This window comes from Rhinolophus sinicus, linkage group LG11 (genome assembly GCF_036562045.2).
Source record: "Rhinolophus sinicus isolate RSC01 linkage group LG11, ASM3656204v1, whole genome shotgun sequence".
In the NCBI taxonomy this organism is placed as follows: Eukaryota; Metazoa; Chordata; class Mammalia; order Chiroptera; family Rhinolophidae; genus Rhinolophus; species Rhinolophus sinicus.
Genome location: NC_133760.1, coordinates 17,742,919 through 17,766,776, shown reverse-complemented (window position 1 = coordinate 17,766,776; position 23,858 = coordinate 17,742,919). Strand labels below are relative to the sequence as shown.

Below are 23,858 nucleotides of genomic sequence, written 5' to 3'. Positions count from 1 at the left end.
TGCTCTGAGCACACGGCCTAGAAAGGGGTGGGCTTCCAGAAAGTGCTATGAGGACTGTTAAATGGACATTTTCTTTTTCCTACGGAGATGAAGCAGTTATGAATAGTGAGTTCTTTGTTTAATGGACAGTCACAAAGGCAATTACTCTTATCTTATTAGTAAGAAAGTCTGTGAAAGAATTCCAGAATAGATAACTTAGATACCGGGTTCACATAGACATAGTAAAATGAAAGCAATAGAAAATTCTACAATAGTTTAAGGTCCATTTTTATTAAGCTAGAATGTTAAATAAGACCATAGATATTCATTTCATTGAGCAAAGTTAAGGTTTATAGGAATTAATTGTCTGCCTGTATCTACAAATATAACTGCGTTGTAGTTGGGTGCTTTCGGGTTTTTTTTTGGGGGGGGGAAGCCACATTTATTAGTGTTTAGCTGTTTACGTAGTCATGTAAGTGTTTCTTTGATTAAAAAAAAATTGCCTGACCTGTCTTCAGTGTAGATGCACAACTGCCCTCCCCGCAACCCCACACCCCCGTGTAGCCACCCAGCACTCCCAGACCCTGCCTGGCAGTTCCATGAGGTTTCAGGTCCCTCTGAGTTGATAGTATGATATGTATTTTTTTAATTCTGATATTCTGGAAAATTTCTTTTCCTTTTCTATGTGTCCTTCACATTCTGAAATTTGCTTGTTTAGTAACATTTAAAGACTTAATAGATTTTTCCTAGGCCTCATCGCTCCTTTAAGGATTACTGCAAAATGTTCTGTAGGTGTTCCGTACTAAACGATTCGTTTCAAGAGCCTATTAAGTGGCTTATCCCCTGCACATACTGTCTTTTCTTGAATTGTGAGCAGATAATAAAGAACAGAAGTTTCAGAAAGCGTTTCTTGTTTCCTCTGGTTTTGATTTTCTTCTGATGCTTCTTGTTGTCTTCTCTCTCTGCGGATCCCACAGGGTCACCTCCACATCGCCCAGGTGCCTCAGGGGGAGCAGGTGCAGATCACGCAGGACAGCGAGGTGAGTGGCGACCGCCAGTGCTGCCGCAGGCCCTCCCTGTGCCGGGCTCCCCACACTCTGATCTTTGTCAAATGAGGTGGACAAGTGGCAGTCCCCAGACACCATGGACGTCCAGCCATGGACTCTCATTTCCTTGGGCACAAACTCCAGGCCCTGCCTGTCCTCTTGCCCTTGTACTGCCAGCTTATCTGTGTGGCCCATCTGGTTTTCTTTGTAAATACTTGCTTCGTAGAGGATTTTGCTCCTGGCTGGAGCTGCCCTCTGAACACCCCCTTTCTCCCTTCCCGTGCTGCTTCCCATCTTCCCACCTGAGATGTAGACCTACCTCCCAGCACAGCTCCAGCCCTGCTCTCCCACCTGGGGAGCTCCCCGGCATGCTAGCATGGGAAGGGCAGGAGGGGAGGCTCTGCCCCTGTGACTGCACGTGTTCTCACCTCCACGAGCCTCAGCTCCGTCTCTGCCCTGTGGGACCAATGCCCGTTTTGTGGGGAGGCGGGGAATCTGGTGAGATAGCGCGTGCACGTCCTGTGAGCTTTCAGCGCAGCTTGACCGGCTCTCCACACACATGCCGCTTCTAGGATTGCCTCAGCTGCCTTAAGTTCACGAGAGCCAAGCTTCTGGTCAGGGTGTCAGGGCTTTGGCATTCCACGTTTCATGAATTCTCATCCATGATCAGGATAGAATGCAGGGCATCCTCCCAGCTATACGAGGGCTGTTCTTCGTGCGCATCAGCTACTGCAGGTGGTCGGTGTGTGAAGGTCCAGTGGGCCGTCTGAATTGTTGGAGGATGAGGCCAGCTGGTCACGTTGCTGGTGTTCTGTGAGCCCCTCAGGTGGACCTTCTCTTTCAAGCTTTCCTGTGCGGGTCACAGGTGGTTGATGGCCATCTGTTGCAGGACATTGTTGACTGTCTCCTGTGGCACAGGGTAGTGCCAGCAGACTCAGTGCACTTGACCTCCTCTGACCTTGTCCCGTGGACGCAGAGCAGTGCACATGTGCGCTACTGACCAAGCGTGGTGTGGGACGGCGTACCCCTTGCAGTGTGGGCCGGGAGCTGAAGAACATACTTATTTCTAGGCTGTGGAGATAGTAGCAGCTTTGTGCCTGAGCTGCACTGTGGTGTGTTGTTACACGGGTGTCGGGTTTCCTCACACACCAATTGCGAAAGCAGCTACAGACCCAGCAGTGATTGTGCAAATCCTGAATCGTCAAAGAGCCTTTCAGGAGAAGCTCTCCAGGGAAGTGTTTGACTAGTTTAGTGGTGCCTGATGGCTTTTCAGAGCTGCTTTGTGGACATTTCTCCTCGTATTCTAGCAGCAACCTAGGAAGTAGATAAGATCTTAGTGCCCTTTTGACTTTTTAGTTCCCAGAACCTAGGGGGCTAAGGTGGAGGGGGCCGTAATTTGCTCACTGACTCGTGTATGAGATGCTTGCTGAGCTGCCGTTTCGTGCAGTTCGCTGTGCTGGCTGTTGCTGCTGTGTTGAAATGTGAGTTAGAGGCTCCTGACAGCGTACAGGAGCTGATTGTGCCAGGAAGGCCACAAGTGACGTGCATTCACTGGTGCAGAGAACACGAGACTGGTGGGAGAGGGGATCCAGGGTGCTTTAGGAGGGAATTGCTTTCATTTGGATCCCACAGGCTTATCAGTGGGCCCGGCGTGCAAAGGGGAGAGATGAGCCGAGGGGAGAACGAGCATACCTGGCTGAGTGAATTCCATTGTGTGGAAAAATAAGATGCCTGGTCAAGTGGGGGGATTGATTCATTCATAGGAATACTTACTTCACCAATTGGCATGTGGCCAAACAAGTGAAGGGGAGAAAGCCCGCTGGTGGGGCTGCAGCATCGATCTGAGGAAGGAGAGCAGCAAACAGTGAACTTGGAGATGGTCCTGGAAGTCCTGACTGTGAAAGTTAAGGAGCTTGACGGTGATGGGAGAGGAATCTGTGGGCTCACCCTCACATGGGTTGTACAGGAGATGTGAAGAGTGGAGCAGGAGACCGGCAGGCTATGGGATGTCTTGTTGAGGGGCAGGGAGGCTTCATTTGGAAAGGCACAGACAAGTTAAGGCCAAACTAACAATTTAAAGGTGTCGTTTTGGAAGGCACACATGATCAGAATGCTTGATTTGCTGGTAGCCATTGGAAAGGAAGGAAAACTGATGTAATAGTAAAAGGGAAAATCAGCATACATTTGCTTTTATGTTGTTTTTGCCAAAAAGTCATTAGAATGCTTCTTGAATTTCAATTTTTTAATCAATTTTGCTCTTTTATTTTTTCAGTTTTCATAACTGAATCCCTCTTGTGTATATAATCCAGTATTTTTTGTTTCCATTAGGAATTGAATGCAATGAATTAGAAGAAATTGCTGAGAATACTAATGGTTCCTTTGTCATAAGTTATAATATGCAATTGTCTTCTTATCACAATGAAATCTTACCTTGTTCATTTAAAAATTAAGTTATTGTTTTGTCAAAATGAGGATATCTGCAAAGAGACATTTAGCAGAACCTACCAGACTTAAAGCAATTATTATTATTTTTTAAACAAGTGAAAATGAATTTCCAACTTGTGAGATCCTACTAGGCCCGTGGTCTAGTTAATTGCTTTGTGTCCTGTCAATTTGCTGGTTGTGATAATGTTACACGGGTCCTCTCAATACCACTTTTGGTTCTTCTTGTAAGTCTAAACTTGTTTCAATATAAAAAGAAGAAAATGACATTTTCATTTGGGGTCAGGATGGGGGGGGTTACAATGATTTTTTTGAGTTTGTTTTTATAAGGAAAAATAGTACCTGTAAATTCAGGTTAAGTATTTTGTTTGGGGGGTCCTATTGCTTGCTACAAGGGTTGAGTTTTTGTAGAATTGATGTTAATGGTTTTGCTGTTTATTCACAAATGGCGTGGGGAAGATCCTATCTCTGTCTCATTGTGTCTTGAAGTCCTTTTTGTGCTTGATCTCTCTTTTTTTTCATCCATTTTGCAGGGCAATCTACAGATACACCACGTGGGACAGGATGGGCAGGTAAGTGCTCCTCACCTGCCTTCACTTTGTGTCTGCTTGCTGTCGTGGATCATTAGACGTTGCATTGCCACAGGGAAGGAGCGAGGAGGAAGAGGGTGGAACAGTGTTAGCCCTGGGGAAATGTTGGCTGTATTCCTGGTGGCCAAGGACGTCCTGAAGGACGAGGACATGTGGACTGCAGCGCTCTGGGCTACATCGGCTTCTTTTTGGGGGTTCAGGTAGCTCTTTGCCTTCCAGATGAAACACCCCCATTTGCTGATCACCGTTTTCTGTAAGTTTGCATGAATATTGTCAATGACCGTGTTTGTACAGTAGCTATACTCATATATCAGAATATGGTAGGTTTGTTTGTGGGTATTACTGACAAACTCCAGCCACTGCCTGTTTTCTAAATTCAGACAAGTAACTGAAACAGTCATTGAACACACTCAATATGAATTGTCTTCACAAAGTGAAGTGTGCCAACTGTGAGGGTTTCCAGGGAGTGATTTGCTTTCTAAGATCAAGTGAAATTGCTGGTGAATTCGAGGATTAAAATTTACGTGTCCTTTTGACAAGTTTCCATTCAAGTTTCATTTGTAACCTCTGAATAATTATGAACTAGAGTCTGGATGATCTCCCATTTTTATAACACATAACTTATGAACCATAAACACCGAGTCCATTTACTGTCAAGGTAATAATACTTGTTACTCTCAAAACCAAGTGCACACTTCCTTTGCAACTCCTGTGTGCATTCCCATTGTCATCAGCGAGAGCCTGATGTCTGCCATGAATGGGCTGTGGAGAATGTGTGTCGCTGGCCTGGGAAGCGAGAGGATAGTTACATCCCTTGGATTTTCTGTTGAACCCTCAGGGCGCCTTGGGAGAATTGCGACAGACCTTAAAGCATTTGTTTAAATGGGAGTTTCTTAGTTCGAAAGTTTCATCTTGAACATACACATGAGGTTTTCATCAGAGTCCTGAAGCAATATTAATATACAAATATAACTGCCTTGGAAGAGCCAAGAAGCCAAAGAAACGCAAAATGTGAAAAACCCATAGTTGTTTCTTTGAGCTATTGGGCCAGGCCCAATAGAAATCGGTTTTCAGCAGCTTTTCTCTGATACTTCACTCGGTCAGACAAGAGATGTCCCAGCTGGGGCAGGAGAGGACCGGTCACCAGCAGCAGTTTATCTCTTTGTTTTTGACAGTTTAGTGGTTTGTATTTGTCCTGGGAGTGAAATTTTATCCTGATTAAAATGTTGCTCAACTTTAATTTATGAGCAAAGTAAGTCTATTACCTTTGATTTTCCTGTTTGTTTGTGTTTCTATTCCTGAGCAAAATTCCACTGGAGACTTTGAAATTAGTCGGGGTTTCATATGGTGTCACTGTGTATGGTTAGAGACAACACCATCCCTAATAAGTCATGCAGGCGGAGAACCCAACTTTTGTGGACAGGTACGGCAGGCACAGGAGCTCCAGCCACAGTTTTCAACTCAGGAGGGACTCCTAGAGTTTACTTCGCAAGAGCCACCTTCTGGAAATTTCCCAAACAAGAGTGCTTTCTGTGCTCGCCCCTTCTTCACACTCACCAGCTGCTGCTGCCTTGCTTATGTTCACGTTCGTGCCTCATCGGCCTGTTCCACGCGAGCAGCCCTGATTTACCACTGATTCACGTCTGGGCAGGCGCGTCTTCCTCCAGGTTCCCACGGACTCTTAGCAACCTTGCTACAAAATAAATAGAACTACTGCACCATCTACTTTTCTGTGTTACACACATAATAATTTATTAGTCACCTATAAAATCTCTTGCTGCCTTCCCACCTCTACCTGATTCTCATCATGGGTCACATTTGTGGGACCTTCAGTTAAGGACAGAACTTCAAGGCAGGACTAACGCTGATGGTGGCCAGAGGAATTTTAGTATTTGGTACCTTCTGTTCGTAGGAAGCCCCCTTTTTCTGTTAAATCTGTTTTAGCGAATCCTTTCTTGTTTTCCTTTGGAAATCGTTTTTTGTATTTTGTCATCGGTCCAGTTCTTGTTCCTGTTAAGTTACCCAGCTCATCACAGCCTTGTTTTCTACATTGACCGTGTACTTGTGACACAGAAGGGTGTTTCGCAAGATGCAGAACACCCCACTCAACTGGATGTCACCGATAGGACTGGCTAAGAAGCGCAGCCTGCTGCAGGCAGGGGTGTCTGCCGTGTCATCGCCCCGCCCTGCCCCTGCCACCTCCGCCTCTGCTCTCCATCTCCCTGCCCTTCCCCTTCCCTCCCTGCCTCCTCTCTTTCCCATGCCCATGAGAGGACAGTCCCGGGGGTCCTAGGGCTCTTTCGCCTTCATCCACATGCAGCCCCTGAATCTTCCCTCACGTAACATTCCGACAGCTACTCTCCAGTTTTATGGGGGGAAGGTGTTGAATGGCTGCCATGACTCTGGGGAACAGAAAATCCTCCTGAATTATAGAAGCCCGCAAAAAAATGTATTATTGACGTAATTGAAAAATTACGTAAAAATTGCATAATATACTCGTGTGCAAAATTACATCTATCTTTTTGAGCTCAGAGGTTTACTGACCCTCTCATCAGCTTCATGTTAAATTCTTATTCAGTACGTGTAAGTGCCATTTAAAGTTGACTATGCGGCAACACTGGGAATCCTTACGGAGCAGCTAAACATGACACGGGCTGATGGCCCAGGAGTCTCCCTTCCTGATGCTGGGCGTTGGCAAGCCTCTTCTCACTTCTGTTCCATGTTAGGGTCATGTTTATCCTGGGTTTTCTTTTTTCTACTTCTAAGATACGTGTTGCTAGTCTTGCTTGTGTTGGCGGAGTGTTTTCTCAGTCAGTGCGCAGGTTCTGTGAAAGTACCTCTCCCTTTGTTACCAGGCAGGAGAGGGGAAGGAAGCGTGCGGTGTGCTGACTGCAGCTGCCTGTGGTGGGATTTGTAAGGTCAAGTCCGCAGCAAACTTCGTTTCCAGCAGGGAGATCTGATGTCTTCCTGTCATGTGGAGTTTATTATACTGCATTTACATAATCCTGTAACATGGTTCTGACAGTGGACTATACTTTCTGAATCATACATTTTCTTCAAATTAAATAGCAGAGGACTCTAGTCCCCGCCCATGCGGGGATGTGGCACCTGGCAGGTCTGCTGTGGGTCCCGTGAGAGTGCCTGGTACTTTACAGCAGTGCCCAGTGCTTCTCAAATGTGAGAAGGAAGGATCTGGAAAGACGAACAACTTGCAGACCCCCAGAGAACTGGAGGCTTAGCTGGAATCCGCACTCAGGGAGTGGTGAGCAGGCTTGAGGCAGCCCTGAACCACGTCGGGCGTGCATGTTTCCTCTTCTTTTCCTTCCGCTTTCGGCCATGCCCATCTTCATGTAGTGGTCATTCCTCATCCTGCATCTAATCTGCTGTTTTGGGGGAAAGCCAGGTGGCCAGATTTGTTAGGGCTGAAATTAAGATGCTGTCACTAATTCTGGTCGTGGACTCTGGAGAAAGATGCACGGGCCTGAGGCTGGTCCTTTAGCTATTCACACGTGTCTCTGGCTTTGTTCCAGATGGTTCTTGGTGTTGAAAGTCACGTTATTCAACAAATTCAAACTGTGCTGATTTCTCTTGTCCCCACTGTGACCATAGGTACTAGTGGAGTGTAGGCGATTTCTTACTACTAACTACTACATACTACTGTCCTTTCTTAGTGAGTATTTTTAAATTAAGTCATTTATCGTGTGCCTTCATGTTGTCCTTGTAAAGAAGGTGAGGGAGAGAAGGAGCCCTGTCCCAGAGGGTCAGTTGCAGCTGCTCTGTTCTGGGAGGCCCTGCTGGGAACAGCCTGGGATGTTGAGCCAGCCTCCGCCAGCAACAGAGAGGCTTTTCTCCATGGGGGCCTGCAGCCATGTTGGACCTAATGCACCTGAATCTCCCACTTACTCTCTGTCAGAGAAAGTTAGGGTTGTGGGGCTCCTCCCACCCCCAGTAGGTCAGCAGTGAGAGGTAAAGCACCTGTCCAGGGCTCTTGCCCCGCTGGCCACACCTGCATCTGTGCACTCCCATGGTGCTGCCTCCTGAGACCTTTGCTTTGGCCACGAAGTTAGGCCCAGCTTTGGGTGGGATGTGGTTTGGAAGAGAGCTGGGTGGGTGGGAGGGTTGTAACCGGGATCTAAGTCTTGCCTCGGTGCTGCCACTCCGTGAGTGTGTCGTCTTAGGGCAGAGACTTCACTTCTTTTGCTTGGGTTTCCTCGTCACTGAAAGGAGACCTGCTTCAGGAAGTTGTGCCTTCATCAAGAGCAGAAGGCTGCCCAGTGCTCAGCCTGGCATTTGGGTGGCACTTGATAGATGCTCATTGTCCGCTCAGCTGCCTCTCTGAGAAAGTGGGTGCATTTGTCCCAACCCTCGGAGACTGCCCCTGCAGGCAAGGCATGAGAGTGGTGAATGGACTCTGAAGGAAGAAGTTTTTACTTTCCACACTCAAAGTAAGGTCTGTTCTGTTCTCGAGTGATGTCCCTGCGCTGTGACCCTTAGAAATTCTTGATGTAGAGTCTGGCAGAGAACATTCCTTTAGTTTTATTGTGTGTGTGTGTGTGTGTGTGTGTGTGTGTGTGTGAGAGAGAGAGAGAGAGAGAGAGAGATTTTTGGAGACATTATTTAGAAAGCTATACTCGTATACTTAAAGCATTAGTTAGAAAATGTTCCCTTCCTTGTTAAAATTATAGCCATGAATGAGCCTTTCAGAGAAAGCAGATCCTCTGAGCCTCATCACTGTGAAACAATTTAGATTAGAACTTAGCTATTTAAAATGAATTAAAATTATTTGTTAAATGCCAAACGTAATATAAACATGTTTTAGTCATGTTAGGGAACTGTTACCACGTGGAATCTTGGATGGCAGGAGGCATTATGTTGGTGTTATTGAAAATCCCAGATTATGTTTCACGGTGCTGCCAAGGTTTGGGCCTGCCTGGCGAGTAACACAGCGCCGGACGCTGGGATGGAAAAAGGCTGTGGACGCTTATCCTAATTCCATGGAGAAAACTTCCAGTCACATTTCTTACCAAACATTCATTAGGGAGAATGACCATCTTGGTCAAGGCAGCCTTTTCATGTGTTGCAGTGAGCGTGCTCCTTTCCCTGAACCAGGAAGCCAAGTGTGGCCGAGCAGGAACAGACCAGTCCTCAGAGCATCCACGTTAGTGGGAAGGCCAAGGCACAGAGTTCGGTTTGGGCTAACTTTGGTGACCGTGTTTTCTTGACCTTGCTTTTTCGTACATAGAAAATCCTTGTAAAGTTATATGGACATTTTAACCTTGGCAAGTCATTTTTGAAGACCTTTTAAATGAATAATACAGGATTACAACCTGGCCCAGTTTTGAGCATTGATTAAGAATGATGTGGTTAAAAAGGTTTTGGGAGTAACCCTTAAATTCCGATTAATGGTGCTTAGTGTTCCAGTAACACAGTGTTTGTCTTTTTTTACTGGAACTTCTTCGGCCATAGCCCATAAAGTCTCGGCTTCTGTCACTCAGCGGTTTGCATCTTGCCATCCAGGAGCCTCATTACTTCCAGTGCTACGCCGGCCTGATGGTTCAGCTCCTTGCGACACTGGCTGTTCTTTAGGGGAAAGTGAGGAGTCAAGCGAAACGATGCCATTACGGAGGAGAGGAAACGTTCACTTTTTGTCCTGGGCGCCTTTGCTGTGAGTACATGTTCTAGGAAGCAGAGGCCTGTGGCGTGGGCTGACAGTCGTGTGTGCTTCCTGCCTCCGTCGGCCCAGAGAACAGGAGCCCAAGGCGCTTGGTGGACAGGCCATGTTACTTGAAAGTCACACTCTTCCTGGGAAACCAGAGTATCTCTGAAACCCCTTTCAAGGTTTAAGATTTGGATGAGCCTCAGAAGTGGGGCCTGCCACCCCCAATCCCCACATAGTACAGCAGATCAGCACCCGGAGCTGGAGTCCAGGGCCCCTTCACTCACCAGGTGAGCTCAGGAAGGTGTCTGGTTAGCCGGGTGCGCTCATATCTTGCGATGATTTGCCAGAAGAACTTTTTCAGGTGAGATGTGGAAAATAGGCAGGATTCCCCTCAGAGAATGAGCGGGGATGGGGGATACACAGAGCCTGGGGTTACTCTCAGTCCCACTCTTCACTCATCCCGCCTCACCTGTGGGACAGGTAAAGCTGGCTCCGGACAGCAAAGCCTGCGCATGGTGGGGTCTGGTGGAATAGAGTGTAGTGTGCGTCTCTGTTCTGTGAGCCCTTGTTAGAGATCAAAGGGAAGCACTCGTGCGTGTGAGTCAGAGTTTGGCCCTAGTGAGGCATCCGCACTCTTCAGATCCCGGCTCTTCCTAAAATGCACTGGACAGCAAGACTTAAGGGCTTGGGGGCTTTCTAGTCGGATGTCTAAGTGGGAACAATGACAGTACGTTCCAGCCCATCCCAAACTCACACCTTTTCCCAGATACCACTAAAACACTCTCACAACTCTTTTTTATGTCCACAGAGGATTTCTGCTTAAGTCAAAGCCTTTAAAGCACCAATGACCTAACTTGATAGTGATTCATGAACTTGTTGCTGGTGTGTTTTGTGCACGTTGCAGTAGTTCACTAAAATGTTGGGTGTGAATATGCTGTCTCTTTACATGGCTGGGACTAGGTACTATAACGAAATAATTTTAAAGATATTAATCTAAATTTGAACCAATTTCGCAGTGCCCCCAGGTGTTGGCAGAAGCAAACTCTGGGCTTCAGGGGCTAACACTTAGGCAAGTGTAGGGAAGCTGACAGCCGATACTTTTAAACCACTGGAGCCAAGACAATAGGGCAAGCTCAGATGTAATCACAGCTCACGCCAACCTCTCAGAAATCACGTGCAACTCTAACAGTTGACTGCGAGGTTTTTATAACAGTTTTTCAGTTTGAATGGGGAATTTGGGGTAAAAATTGCCAAGTGCTTACAGGGAATCATGGGATACACAAAGTTTAGATAGCAAGACGTACATGGTTTAGATGTGATTATTTTGTTGTGATTGAACACTTAGCCAACTCAAAATAATTTTCAGAAGTATCTAATCAGTTGGAGAAATAACTAAACAATCTGGCTCAGTCTAGGAGATTGCATTACAATTATAGAATTAAACATGGAAGTAGAGAGATTATGCGGAGAGGTTAAATTTGAGTAGTGGAGGAAAGAAGCAGCCAAAAAGAAAGGACTTTTTTTCTGAAAAGATTCCCAGTATCAAATTGGCTTCCACAAAACAAATTGTGACATGCAAGTATAAAGTACTAAAGTTTACATCTGCCTGACCAGTTGGGGAGATAATGGTTTTGAACCTGTGATGTGTGCCTCAGCAGCGGGTTTTGTGGAGTCAACACAGGAGACGGGCCCAGCTTTGGCACCACAGTGGAAGCAAGAGTGCTCTGAGGTCACACGCTCGGTGACATGAAGCTCTCAGCCACATGACTTCATATCAAAACCAGACATCTCCTGTAACTCATTTAAGTGAACTGAATCGAAAAGGCTGTATTTTTTTTCCTCTCTGTGTTCTCCAAAGATAATTGTTTTCTTGGGGGGTTAGATTGCATAAGGCATAGAAAATATGTTGTTTTAATTAGAGCATAATGTAATAACTCAACAAATTAAGAACATTCTTTAGGAGAGAGCGGGCATGTGGGCTTGGTTTCCAGTCCTTTGCCAGCTGAGCATTTCAGTCTCATTAACAAGGATGTGAGTCCTTCGCTGTTGGGTTAATTCGGATATTTCAGGCACGATCAACTGGAATAAATGCAGTTAAACACAGACAAGGCACTCGCATTTAGTGTGTGTTCTGCCTTTGCGACATCGACTCTTGATGATTGCTTTGAGCATTTTGTGTTTCTAGTGAAACCACATAAGTGGTTTGTCTCCACTTAGTCATGTAAGTGGGAACGATGATTGAATAAGAAGTTAGCGTGTCCATACAAATCGCAGACATTATTAATTCGTGTTGGTATTGCAGTACAGAGGATTCTAGTTCTAAAACTGCCTAAATTCAAAAACCAGTCAGTGAGTCACGCACGATTCAATTGTATGAAAGTACAAACAACCAGAAATCCATACATTTGTATAAGTAAGTACTGTGTGTGTGTGTGTGTGTGTGTGTGTGTGTGTGTGTGTGTTCTATTATTTGGTAGTAAGTTGCAAACACCAAAAACTTTATCATAGAACTTATAAGCACAAGGACACTTCCCTACACAACCAGTTTGTCACTCTTGTTTCAGTTACTGCTTGGTGTATTAACAAATCACCCCAAAGCTTAGGGCTGAAGATGAGGACCTTTCATTATCTTTCATGACTCTGAGTTTATTGGGCTCCTCGGGTGGTGGTTCTGCTCCAAGTGGTGTCCCTGGGATCGCCTGGGGTCATCTGGAGGCTTAGCGGGCTGCCCTGCCTGGGGGCTCACTCCTGGGGCTGAAGCGTGCTGATCCATGGCCAGTGTCTCAGCTGGGCTGTCCACCTGAGCCCGTGGTTCTCCTTTGTGCAGGCTCCCCCACGTGGCAGTGTTCCAGGAGGGGATATAACTGGCATTCAAGAGCGGAGGCTGTGGGCCCTGCAAACCCCCGTGGTAACCATGTTTCCAGTACAGTATGGGACATACGTGCCAGTATCTTGAATTGGGAAGGATGAGGGACGAGGTTGCCTGCAAGGAGGGATACGGCATCTCTCAGCATCCATGCTGTGGCTCGACTCTGAGCTCTTTAGGCAGGGCCCGTGCCATATGCAGGGCCTGTGTCCTGCCTGAGTGCCTGGGAGGCATGCAGGAAGCGTGGGCTGCACGGGAGTCCTGGTTTCACTCAGGCACGGACCACAGGGCCAAGCACACAAGAGGCCCACAGGAAGCGTGGGCCCGCAGTTCGGTGACGCTAAGGCAAGGTACCGCTGCAGTTACAAGGACGGATATGTTTCCACATAGTCATTTATTGGGTGAATCACGTGCTAGAACCCCCAGACATAACCTTTTCTGTTCAGGCTGTTGGGTTGGAGGTGAGTCTGTCAATGCCAGTGTCATGACCTCAGGCAGACACCTGCCCACCCACCTGTGTGGCATAAAATTCACATTGAGAACGTTTACGTGATTGATTAATTCTGTGCTTTGTTGAGGCAGCTTTGCTAATGATAAAGTCAGATGCATTTTCATAATTATACATTGTTAATTATTGAACTGTTAAAAGAGTCATAACATTTTCTTTTTTCCATTTAAAAAATTTAGATTTTTAAAATATAGATTTATACTATTTCCGAGATATCTTTTGCATTCCATTCATCTTATTTCTTTGGGGAGTCTAAGAAAATAAAGCAAAGACCTGAACATTTATTCATGTGACTAAGAAATAATGCTCCAAAAACAGTCTGTTTTTGGATACTGTGTTCCCTTGAAAATAAGACCTAGCCAGACATTCAACTCTAATGCATCTTTTGGAGCAAAAATTAATATAAGACCCTGTCTTATTTTACTATAATATAAGACCGGGTATAATATATAATATAATATAATATAATATAATATAATATAATATAATATAATATAATATAATATAATATAATATAATATAATATAATATAATATAAAATGTATAATATAATATAATACCGGGTCTTATATTAATTTTTGCTCCAAAAGACACATTAGAGCTGATTGTCTGGCTAAGGCTTATTTTCAGGGAAATACGGTAATTGGCAGCTTCTGGTGGCTGACCTCAAATTCCTCTTGGAGTACCATGTCTGAGGCTGCTCTCTGTTTACTGAGCTCTTCAACACCCAAGGACAGGCACCCGTTCCTGAGAGTGTGCTAGTGCATTCTTTGTTTTAGTTAATACTAAGTTGCTAATAAAGATCAAAACACAACCAAGAAGAACACATCAGGGGTTCTTTTAGCCTAGATGTAATGTATCAAGGTTCCCCATCATATAAAATTACCTTCAGATACTAAACTATGCCTTCCCTTCCAAAGCATCGCAGGGAGCTAGTTGCCTGCCTGCAGTGACTCAGATGTCCCTTTCCGGATCTGGTCACGTGCTTTGTCCTACGTCGTAACTTCTTTGGTAGAATTCTGTAGAGGAAATGAGGTAAGTTCAGGAATTAGGTGAGTGTTACTCCCCTTTTACACACGAGGACAGTAGGTAGTAGCTGTTCCAGGACTGTGGAAGGAGGGGAAGTCAGGGAGGGATCCAGAACCCAACTCATCTGATGACTCCTGAAGGGCCAAACTGGCGCCAGTTCTCTACTGCTACCACCGTTTCCACCATCATCACTGCCACCACCACCACCCCACCACCACCATCACCGAGGCAGCACAACCGCTGTCACCACCACCACCATCACTGCCATTGTCACCACCACCATCACCACCGAGGAATCGAGTGAGTTGTTTGTCATGAGCTGTGGCCTAATCTGTCTTTCCTTCTCATTTCCTTCTCTACCTCTTTCTGTTTTGACGGAAATGACAGTGCTTCCTTTGCCCAGCTCTTAGGAATTTTTTGGGGGGTGAGGTCACCAAAGCTATGAAAATATACAAGAAAAGTAAGGGACAAATCCGTGGGAGCTGTTTCCTGCCTTGTTACATTGTGCGTGCAGGAGGCCCTCAGGTGTGGGGCAGAACCGTGCACAGGGCTGCTTCCAGGTACAGGCTACATGCGCAGTGTGGAATTTGGATCTAGTAGACTGAGACTTAGTAAGATTTGAATACTCACTTTGTAATAAACTCTGTTGCTAGGCAATATTATGTCTTGAAACATTCAAATCGGGGTCAGTTATTCCTCTACATTTGAGAGATTTCTAGCCACCTGGGAAATCTCTCAAGTCTTGGGCTTTAGTCATGCTGCTGCTTAGATCATGAATCATGAAATGGTTTAGTACTGTTTCCACTAGATGGATATTTTGATATTGATAGGTACCCCCGCCCCAGTGGTAGCTAATATCACCTATGATGTATATGAAAAAGTTCTTAAATGTCTATAGGCTCAACAATGTCAGATCACTTGGTAACCAGGGAGATTTTGTGTGTGTTCTGGTAAGCCCATCTTTGTAATAATACACGACACACACACACACACACACACACACACACACACACACAAAATACATATGCAGAGGGTGCCCAAAAAACGTTTTAAGAAAGGAAAACTATATTAAAATTGTAATACTCAGTGTATACTGATAACAAAAGATGAATACAAGTCACGTTTGACTTCTGCAATTACAAGAGGTGCTCAAAATGGTTACCATCAGCGTCCAGACATTTCTGATTACGGCGAACTACTGCTTGAGCAACGTAGACCAAAGTGTCCATTTGAATACACCCGGGTATAGTAAACCAAGTTAAGCAGCATAGTGATAAATCCAGGTTATTCTCATTGTGTATCTGTGAGAGAACGTTACTAATATCCAGCTAACAACAGCTTTGGCATTTGTTTTTCTTTTAATTAAGGTTTATTGGGGTGACAGTTGTTAAGCGTTGGCATTCTTTAAACTTTTAAACCTCTTTTGAGTTCATTGGCATTTGTGTCCCTCCTTATACTTTGCTTCAAAGTAAATTTCAGTAGCTTTCAGAATTTTTTCCATGAAACGAGGCCTTCTAAACCCAGCTGGGAAAAAGCTTAAAAGAGATGGGAAGTAGCTAGCATTTGATGTGTAGGACTTTTTTGGAGTGGGTGAGCAAAAGGGGTTTGTGTGTGTGGAGGGGGTGTGTGTGGGACATGTGTATAGGGGGTGTGTATATATAAGGGGAGTTTGTGTGCGGCGTATGTGTATAGTGTATGTACATAGGGCTTGTGTGTTTGTATAGGATGTGTGTGTGTAGGGGGTGTGTTTTGTGTGTGTGCACAGCCTGCCTTTATCTGTAGCAGTAAATGTCTCCTCTATTTCCGGGAGGCTTTAGTCCACTTTTAATGGTTTGTCACACACTGGGGAGAACAATGTCAGCCTCCCAGATGGCATACACTGATCACTTCACTTCTAATAAAAATGTTCCCTTCAAGAAAATATGTTCCTGCATTGCATGCCAAAACACAAACAGAAATCTTGGAGAACCTAGGTAGCTCAGGGAATTCATCCCTTATGGAAAAGCTTCCATACCAGAAATGGTGGAAAATATAATTTAATTTAAGCCATAAAAGGTCAGAGTGGAGTGAGTTTGGTGTTGACTAGTTCCAAAATACATCCTAGAAAAGTCACGAAAACAACTGTGGGTCTCCTGCTGCCTGGTCGAGGAGCCTGGCCCGCCGGCAGCCCTGGATTGAGCGAGACGCTGTGGGTTTGTCACCCTGTCTGAGGCAGCTGGCCCGGATGGGACAAGGGGCCCACAGTATTTCCTGCTGCTGGCTCTAATTCTTCAGGAATCCGTTTGGTCCCCAACAGAGGCTTGTTATATGAAGCAAAACGGACCAGTTGCCAGTGCGCACAGAAGACCTGAGAACTCAATGTGCTGTAGCTTCTGGCCTCCCCTAAGCAGGGAGGGGGTCTCGGGCTAAGTGACCATCAGTTAGGAACGCTGCGGTGTTCCTTTGGGCTTATCTTGTCGCTACAGTTGTAACAGACAAGACCACTTCAGGTCAGGAATGACCAGGAAAAAGCTGGACAACGGTTTGGGCTGAGCAGGGTATTATAATGTTTTTAGAGAGAAGTTAGATGAAATGATTACCTATATATACATTTTCAGTACTTAGGTAGTTGAAACTATGATGTCTTTGAAGGGGCTCATATTAGTGGCGGCTGCAATAGCATAGCTTTATAATAAAATCCCAAAGATGTTTCTGATGCTTTGGACACATCACACAATAGTCAATGGACCCAGGGCCTCCTTGAGCCCCTTTGGTTGGGTCCCACATCAAAGTCTTGTGAAGTCGTCAGGGTAATCGAAGACATTTTGCAAAACTCTTCCATTTTTAAGTAGCATATGTTCATCGATAATTTTAATCACGAGTAATAACCTGGAAATGTACAGAAAAGTACTTCCTTAAACTTCACAGCTCAATAACCTGAAAAATTGTGACTTCTGAGTAATTCCAAATTTCTTTTCAGTGGGACCCAAGTTGTAGAACTTTTACTGTATAAATAAGTTTGGGCGATTTCTTTGGGCTTTTCTGAATCTTCTTTTAAACGTGTCTGTTTCCTGCTAATGGGCCTGCTGTGTCATGAGTAGGAACTGCCACGTGATTGGGTGCGCAGCCCAAGCCCACGTCTGGGGCCCGGCCAGTATAACCTGTTGGTTTGAATGGCCAGGCAGAGCATTCAAGGAATGTGTAAAGGATTCTTTAGTCCCAAGGGTTCTATCCCAGAAGCCATCAGAGCAGCTGCTGTCAGTTGAAAGGAAGTCAAGTTACCACTGCTGCACCAGGAACTTAATTTCTGAACTTCTGGCTTGTGGAGAGTGAAGGGTGGGAGGTGAGATTTTAGAAGCAGGAACGAACCTTGGCACTCTGTCATGAGCTCCAGATGTTTCATTTCTTTAGAGACAGAGAAATTGGTAATGGAAGATACCTATTAGGACATTTCATTCCTGTTCTGACCAGGCCACAGCTTTCCCCTCGTGTAAACTCGAGGATCTCTGACTTGCCCGTATTTATAAATTGGTAGATTGTTCTTCATGCCCTTAACTGTGGTCATGTTTGGACTAGGGTGGTTCCATTCCAGAACGGAAGAGTGGTAGACAGTGGAGAACACTTGAGAGGAATCAGGGCTGAGAGGGTTCCGTGGTTTGTACTGTGTCCCGCTGTTGCTGGTCTCCATGGTCTAGAGATTTCAGGATCATGTCATCTTCCTCCCAGGGCCCTGAGCAGGGAAGAAGGGGGTCCATCAGAGGAACTGCCACCAGACTGTCCAGTGGTGAGAGGCGTGAGCAAGTGGGGCCTGCGGTGTCCTGAGTTCTGACAGATAAGAAGACACCAATGAGCCTGACTAAAAATCTCATAGGCCTCGAACCATTTATATGACAGAATTACTGCAGAAGGAAGAAAATTTCAAGCACAGGGTCATTCCCCACCTTTTACTCACTTTGAGAGGGAACCACTGAGCGATTATTTAATTCACTGTGTTTATGAGGGGTCCTTTATCTAGAAACCATAGTTCCTGTCTGATCAGGGTACCTGGTGAAATTGTTAAAGCTCCTGCTTTAACAGTGTGTTGAAATGAGTAAAAGCGAATCCTATGTGTGTTAATGCACTCGCTGACCTGTGGGAAACTGAAGGACATGAAAACGCAGATTCCTGTCTTTCCCATCAGGAGCCTTTGATTGTAGGCGTTTTCACACCGACAGGCTTATGGAGCACATGCAGACAGGACCAGACAGTGCTGTCTACAGAAGGATTTATGTTTAGAAATTTGGCACAATCCATAGCAGAACCAGTGCAAGTGCTACTGTGTTTCCCCCAAAATAAGACCCAGTCGGACAATCAGCTCTAATGCATCTTTGGGAGCAAAAATTAATATAAGACCTGGTCTTATTTTACTATAATATAATAGAAGACTTGGTCTTACATAAAACCTGGTCTTATAGTAAAATAAGACCCGGTCTTAGATTAATTTTTGCTCCCAAAGACGCATTAGAGCTGATTGTCCGACTGGGTCTTATTTTGGGGGAAACACACGGTATTATGACTTTTTATGCAGTTGCAGAGCTGAGGTTGATTTCTGATCAAGTAACATACCAAAGTGTCAGGATGATTCCCCTTATTCTGAGCAGCTGGAAGGTTCCACGTTTCCTCTCACTCAGATAATGAGAATATTTGCAAGTATTTGGTAAAATCCACTATCACCTTTCTTCACATTTCCTCTAAGGATTTGCAGTCCAAAAATGAAATGAAAATATGTGTGACATGCCACTGGGTTTGGGTTGGAGAGAAAGTATAATGTCTGAGACCATCAGAGGGTGTGTGTGTGTGTGTGTGTGTGTGTGTGTGTGTGTGTGTAAGAGAAAAATGGACGGGAGGGGAGAGATTAAGAACACATTAAACTGGTAGCTGCTCTGTGTATAATATACATTCAGAGCAGACAGATAATCTAGAGATGATTTTTATGTGTATACAAATATAGTCACTTATTGTTAAAATTTAAGCCATTGTTTCATGTTGACTTCCAAAGTAAAACAAAAAGCTTGTAAAGTAACCCAGATTAATTTTTAATTCTCCCTGTTCATCTGCCCTGTTGAGCTATTGCATTTGCTTTCAGTAACTCTTTTCACTTCATGTTCCTGTGTCATCACCTGTACACACAGCACTCAATACTGTCCACTTGGTATTAGGGACGGTCCATAGAAATTAGCCCTGTGCCTGTTACTGAAAGTTGCTCTAAGCTCTGAGGATGGCGTTCCAGCTGGCAAAAGATGCAAGTCGATGTGTACAGGTGGAAGCCCCTAGAATAGAGAGCCAACAGCCCAGTGACAGATGCGCCTGTCCGCTAATGAATGCCTTACGTCACCAAGAGTGGGGCAGGCAGTGACAGAGCAGTGAGACATGAAGCTGCCTAGGCCAGATGACAGACATGGGCCACCAGCCCCAGGCCACTGGTGGGCCCATCACATTCAGTCGAAAACAGTTGGGTAAATCGGGCCTAGTTATTGGAAGGTTTGCAAAAAGAGGATGGAAAAATGTGTCTCCTCAAAAATAGTTCCTCAGATGTAAGCAGCTGGCTAATCTTTTTGAGAAAAATTGTCTTATTACATTTGGGAGGATGCTCCATTGGCACCTGAGTTGCGTTCCCCCCGTGTTGGAGAATGCACCAGGGGCAAACGATCCCTGATTGATTGGCCGGTGTTGAGCCAAGAGACAAGTCGGCCAAAAAGAAACTGAATGCAGGCCTTGAGGCTGTTTTCTCTTCTTAACAAAGGCCAAAGTAGAGGGGATTTAGCATAATTTCCCTTGTTGTTCTAAGGGGAAATTATTTTTAAAGTCAAATGAGGCTCTTGAAGTTTCTTAGTTATATGACTTGTTGTGTAATCATTCTTTTCACTTTTTTCTAACACATCTCCGTCACACACAAGTGATTGGCTCCAGCCTCATGGTGTGATGGGAGCGGCCCAGAGGAGCTGCCACAACTGTGTTCAAAGCCTCTTCTGTTTGGTTGTATTTTTACTGGCCTCTGATCCTGGGCACATACGTTAGCCTCTGAGGCCCTGTTTCCTCCTGGCAAAGTGGAGCTAATGATAACAAACAAGATGGCATCTGTGCCGAGTGCCCAGCGCACAGCTGAGGCCCCGGGACCCCGGCCAGCCCTGCTGCTCCCTCGCAAATGCACTCGCCCTGGTGGTCCTGCCCACTGGCCAGAGCTCCGGGTGCTTATCTGCTCAGGTTCAGAATGGTGATCGAGGGGCTCTTCTGATGACTAAAACAGCCTGTGTGATCCTGACACCTGCAGCCATCAGCAGCAGCCAGGACGTCCCCAGAGAGGACACACTGTGTTAGAGCAGGATGCAGGGGCTTCCCTGTTACCGGCCTTTCATGTACGATCTCTGCTCTCCTGGCTCAGCCCTCCCTCGGCTCCGTCACCCACTGGCTTCCCTTGTGGGTTTGGCCCATGAGGGGTACGGGAAGAGGGAGCTCCAGGTCTTCATTCCACTGATCTGCCCCTGGGCGCTGGCCTGGCTGCATCCTCACCCTGGGCTCAGCTTGAACTTGTAGCTTGAACTCCATATGTGCAAAACTGTGTTTTCTGAGACGGAATCATTTACAGAAGCAAGCCCTCCCTATCTCCCTCCCTCCTTCCCTCTCATTCGGAGTTACTGTGGCGGTATTTTGTTGTTTTCAGTGCAGGAGTGATAGCGTGAACACAGCCCCATGCTGGGTATGATATGGAAACACATTGTCAAGCGTGAACTCACTCTTCCCAGGCAGCCCACACTCTCCTCCCCGGAGGTGGCCCAGCGTTGGCTGAGTGTGAAGAGTTGCTTTTCGGGTGTTTTTCACTTGGACAAAGTTTAAAGAAATCCTTTACACCTGAAGTTTACCGTTTGCATCGTTTCTGACTCCTGGTGTCAATCTGGTTTCGCAATGGGGTGCCTGGAGCACCGTGCAGTGAGAACGAGCAGTTGTCTTGTTGTGTCTGCACAACATGTTTGAGAATGGCATGCTGTGCTTTAACAGGGCAAACGATTCCTGGTCCCACCTGGAGGGCACACAGGGGAGAGGACAGGACGCTGGTTTGGTTTCTGCTAAGTCCTTCAAGGCCGCAAACCCCCCCCCCCCCCCCCGCCAAGACTGCGGCGCTCTAAAAGGGCCGTCGTCCTGCCTGTCTTACGTTTTGCTTTCTAGAGGTTAGAAACGTGGTCTCTCAGTGTCGAGGGACCAAGGCGAATGCTCTGTGAAATCCCCAGATTCAAAATGCTCCCAGAGAAACACTCCATGGCGGCGGGAGTCCAGGGATATGCTGAAGGGATTCCTCCTAACTTGAACTTGAAATGTATATAAAGTAGGTTTTTCCGGACCATTGAACAGAAAACAGTGTATGTTTAAATAAGAATGTCCCTTCCATTGGAAAGTCCTAGAAAATTTACACCATTGGATTTCAAACCCAAGGCTGATCTATCAGAGGTGCCTGTGGGTCTGTTAGTGGATTTTTCTTTCGCAGGGATCTGTCCTTCCAGCCGTTTCCAAACATGTCCAGAATTTCTTGACTTGGTCTCTCACCAAGCTGGACCCTTTTGGTGATTAAACAGTTCTTGAAACTTCCTCTCCTCAGGATGTCTTTCCCACCACACAAGAAGGAAGATAAAGATGTTTATCTACCGTCACTCTCTGAGTGTGGGCGGCTCTAACAGAACGCCACAGACTGGGAGTTTAAGCAGCAGACAGCTATTCCTCACAGTTCTGGGGGCTGGAAGTCCAAGATCAGGGTGCCGGTCCAGTTGGGTTCTGGTGAGGACCCTCTTCCTGGTTCTGTCCTCCCATGGCCTTGCTTGGGGTGCGCATGGAGAGAGCCAGTGACCCCCTTCCTCTGAGAAGGGCACTAATCCCGTCGTAGAGGCCCCACCCCCACAGCCTCATCTAACCCTAATCACCTCCCAAAGGGCCCACCTCCAAACACCATCACTTGGGGAAATTAGGGCTTCAACGTATGAATTGGGGGGAAGGACACAAACGTTTAGTCCAGAGTGCCCTGCCTGTTCTAAGAAAGGATGGACTGAGTTCTGCTGTGGATGCAGAAAGGGGATTTGGGCCTGAAAATATCTGTGGTTACTTGGTCCTAGTCACCTTGGCCAGGCAGTAATTGCACTCTGTCTTACCTCAGCATGGAATTTCCTGAGCCGTTGCGTCAGATGGGCAGGCTCCTGGAGAGTTCTAAGCCCCAGGTGGGGTTGGATCCCAGCGGCTATTTGCACGGCAGGTCTTGGTGAAGGGAGAGAGTGGTCGCAAGAGCTGGCCCTGCCCAGTACTGATTCAGACAAGGGACGCACCATTAGCTTGTAGGAGGAGGTGCCCCTTCTCTTGCAGGTTAATTAGAAATTGGTCCAATGGTGGCCAGTTCTTCTCAGTGGGAAATTGGAATCTGGCTTTTTAAGAGACCATTGCTCATGTCTTCTGAAGTTTGGCTGCTTTCTTATGATGGTCCTTAAGCAACAGGAGAGGTTTAAGATTCATGCCCGCATCTGGTTCCTCTTGTCTGCAGCCCAGCCCTGCCGTGTTCCTATCTGTCATGCCGGCTGATGTCACTCGTGCACTAGCCACGCAGGGTCAGGACCTGTCTGCACTGGACCCAGTGCAGACCCACTCCCACACCTGTTGGGGAGTGTCCAGGAAGACTGAGGCCCTGACATTTGGGAGAAGGTCGTTGGTTGTCCCATTGAAAGGGCAGAGGGCGAGCTCCCCTAGAGCCATGTACCTGTGAGGAGCTGACAGACATTAGGGAAAGGAGCCAGCAGGATGCTCTCTGGAAACAAAAGGCCTGAAGCTTTGTCAATGAAAGACCATTGACCAGGTGGCCCTGGGCATGGGGTTACGGCATTCTAGTGGAGGGTCTGAAAGTGCAAAGACTGTTCCTGGCCCGTCACCCCCAAACCAGTGACCCCGCACTGGGTGGCTTAAAACAGCCATAAATGTATCCTCTCACAGTGCTGGTGGCCAGAATTCTAAACTCACGGTCAGCAGAGCTGTGCTCCCTCCAGAAGCTCCAGGAGAGAGCCTTCCTTGCCTCTTCCAGCTCCCGGGGGCTCCTGGCAGTGCTTGGCTTGGGGGTGCATCACTCCAACCTCTGCCTCTGTGTTCCCATGGTGTTTTCCTTTCTCTGTCTGTGTCCAAATCCCCCTCTTATAAGGACACCTGTCATGGGATTAGGTCCTACCCTGCTTTCATGTGACCTCATCCTGATTACATCCTCCAAGACCCTATTTACAAATAAGGTCACATTATAGGTTCCAGAGGTTAGGACATGGAGATATCTTTTGGGGGACACAGTTGGGCCCCCAACACCCCTGACCCCATCATTTGTAGAACGTTGGCTGACCACCTCACCTTGGACCCACATCTTACAGAGATGTGTGATAAACCCAAGCTCTACGCCGTGAAACAAGTTGTGTGTGAGGCAGTGTGAGTGGTGACGTTCCAGGTGCCGTGTGGCGTCCTGTGGGACACACCTGTGTGCCCTGCCCTGCCTCTCACGTCCCTCCCGGGCCTCCTGATGGCTGTCCTGATGGGAACACAGGCGCAGTCCCCTCTTCACTTACATGAAGGGACGCTTGGTAAGGAAGGGGCAGTGTTTCCTGCGCCTGTTCGATGCACTAAGTCACGCTGCACTTTGAGGTGACGTGTGGGGATGGAGTCACCTCTAGAACCGTCACCTCGAAAGGGGAGAAGTGCCGTCCTCACCAACGAG

At 46.5% G+C, this 23,858-nt stretch overlaps 1 protein-coding gene across 9 annotated transcripts in view; it reads left to right on the top strand.

Annotated features, from left to right (window-relative positions):
• BANP (BTG3 associated nuclear protein) overlaps positions 1 to 23,858 on the top strand; it is a 117,783-nt gene that overhangs the window by 79,053 nt on the left and 14,872 nt on the right. For 6 of the 9 annotated variants that reach the window (XM_019742735.2, XM_019742727.2, XM_019742730.2 and 3 more), the window contains 2 exons: positions 948 to 1,019; positions 4,001 to 4,039. In XM_019742735.2, the coding sequence (XP_019598294.1) occupies positions 948 to 1,019; positions 4,001 to 4,039 (111 nt within the window). The remainder of the gene's footprint in view (positions 1 to 947; positions 1,020 to 4,000; positions 4,040 to 23,858) is intronic. The other 3 variants (XM_019742736.2, XM_019742733.2, XM_074314467.1) reach the window with 1 other exon arrangement.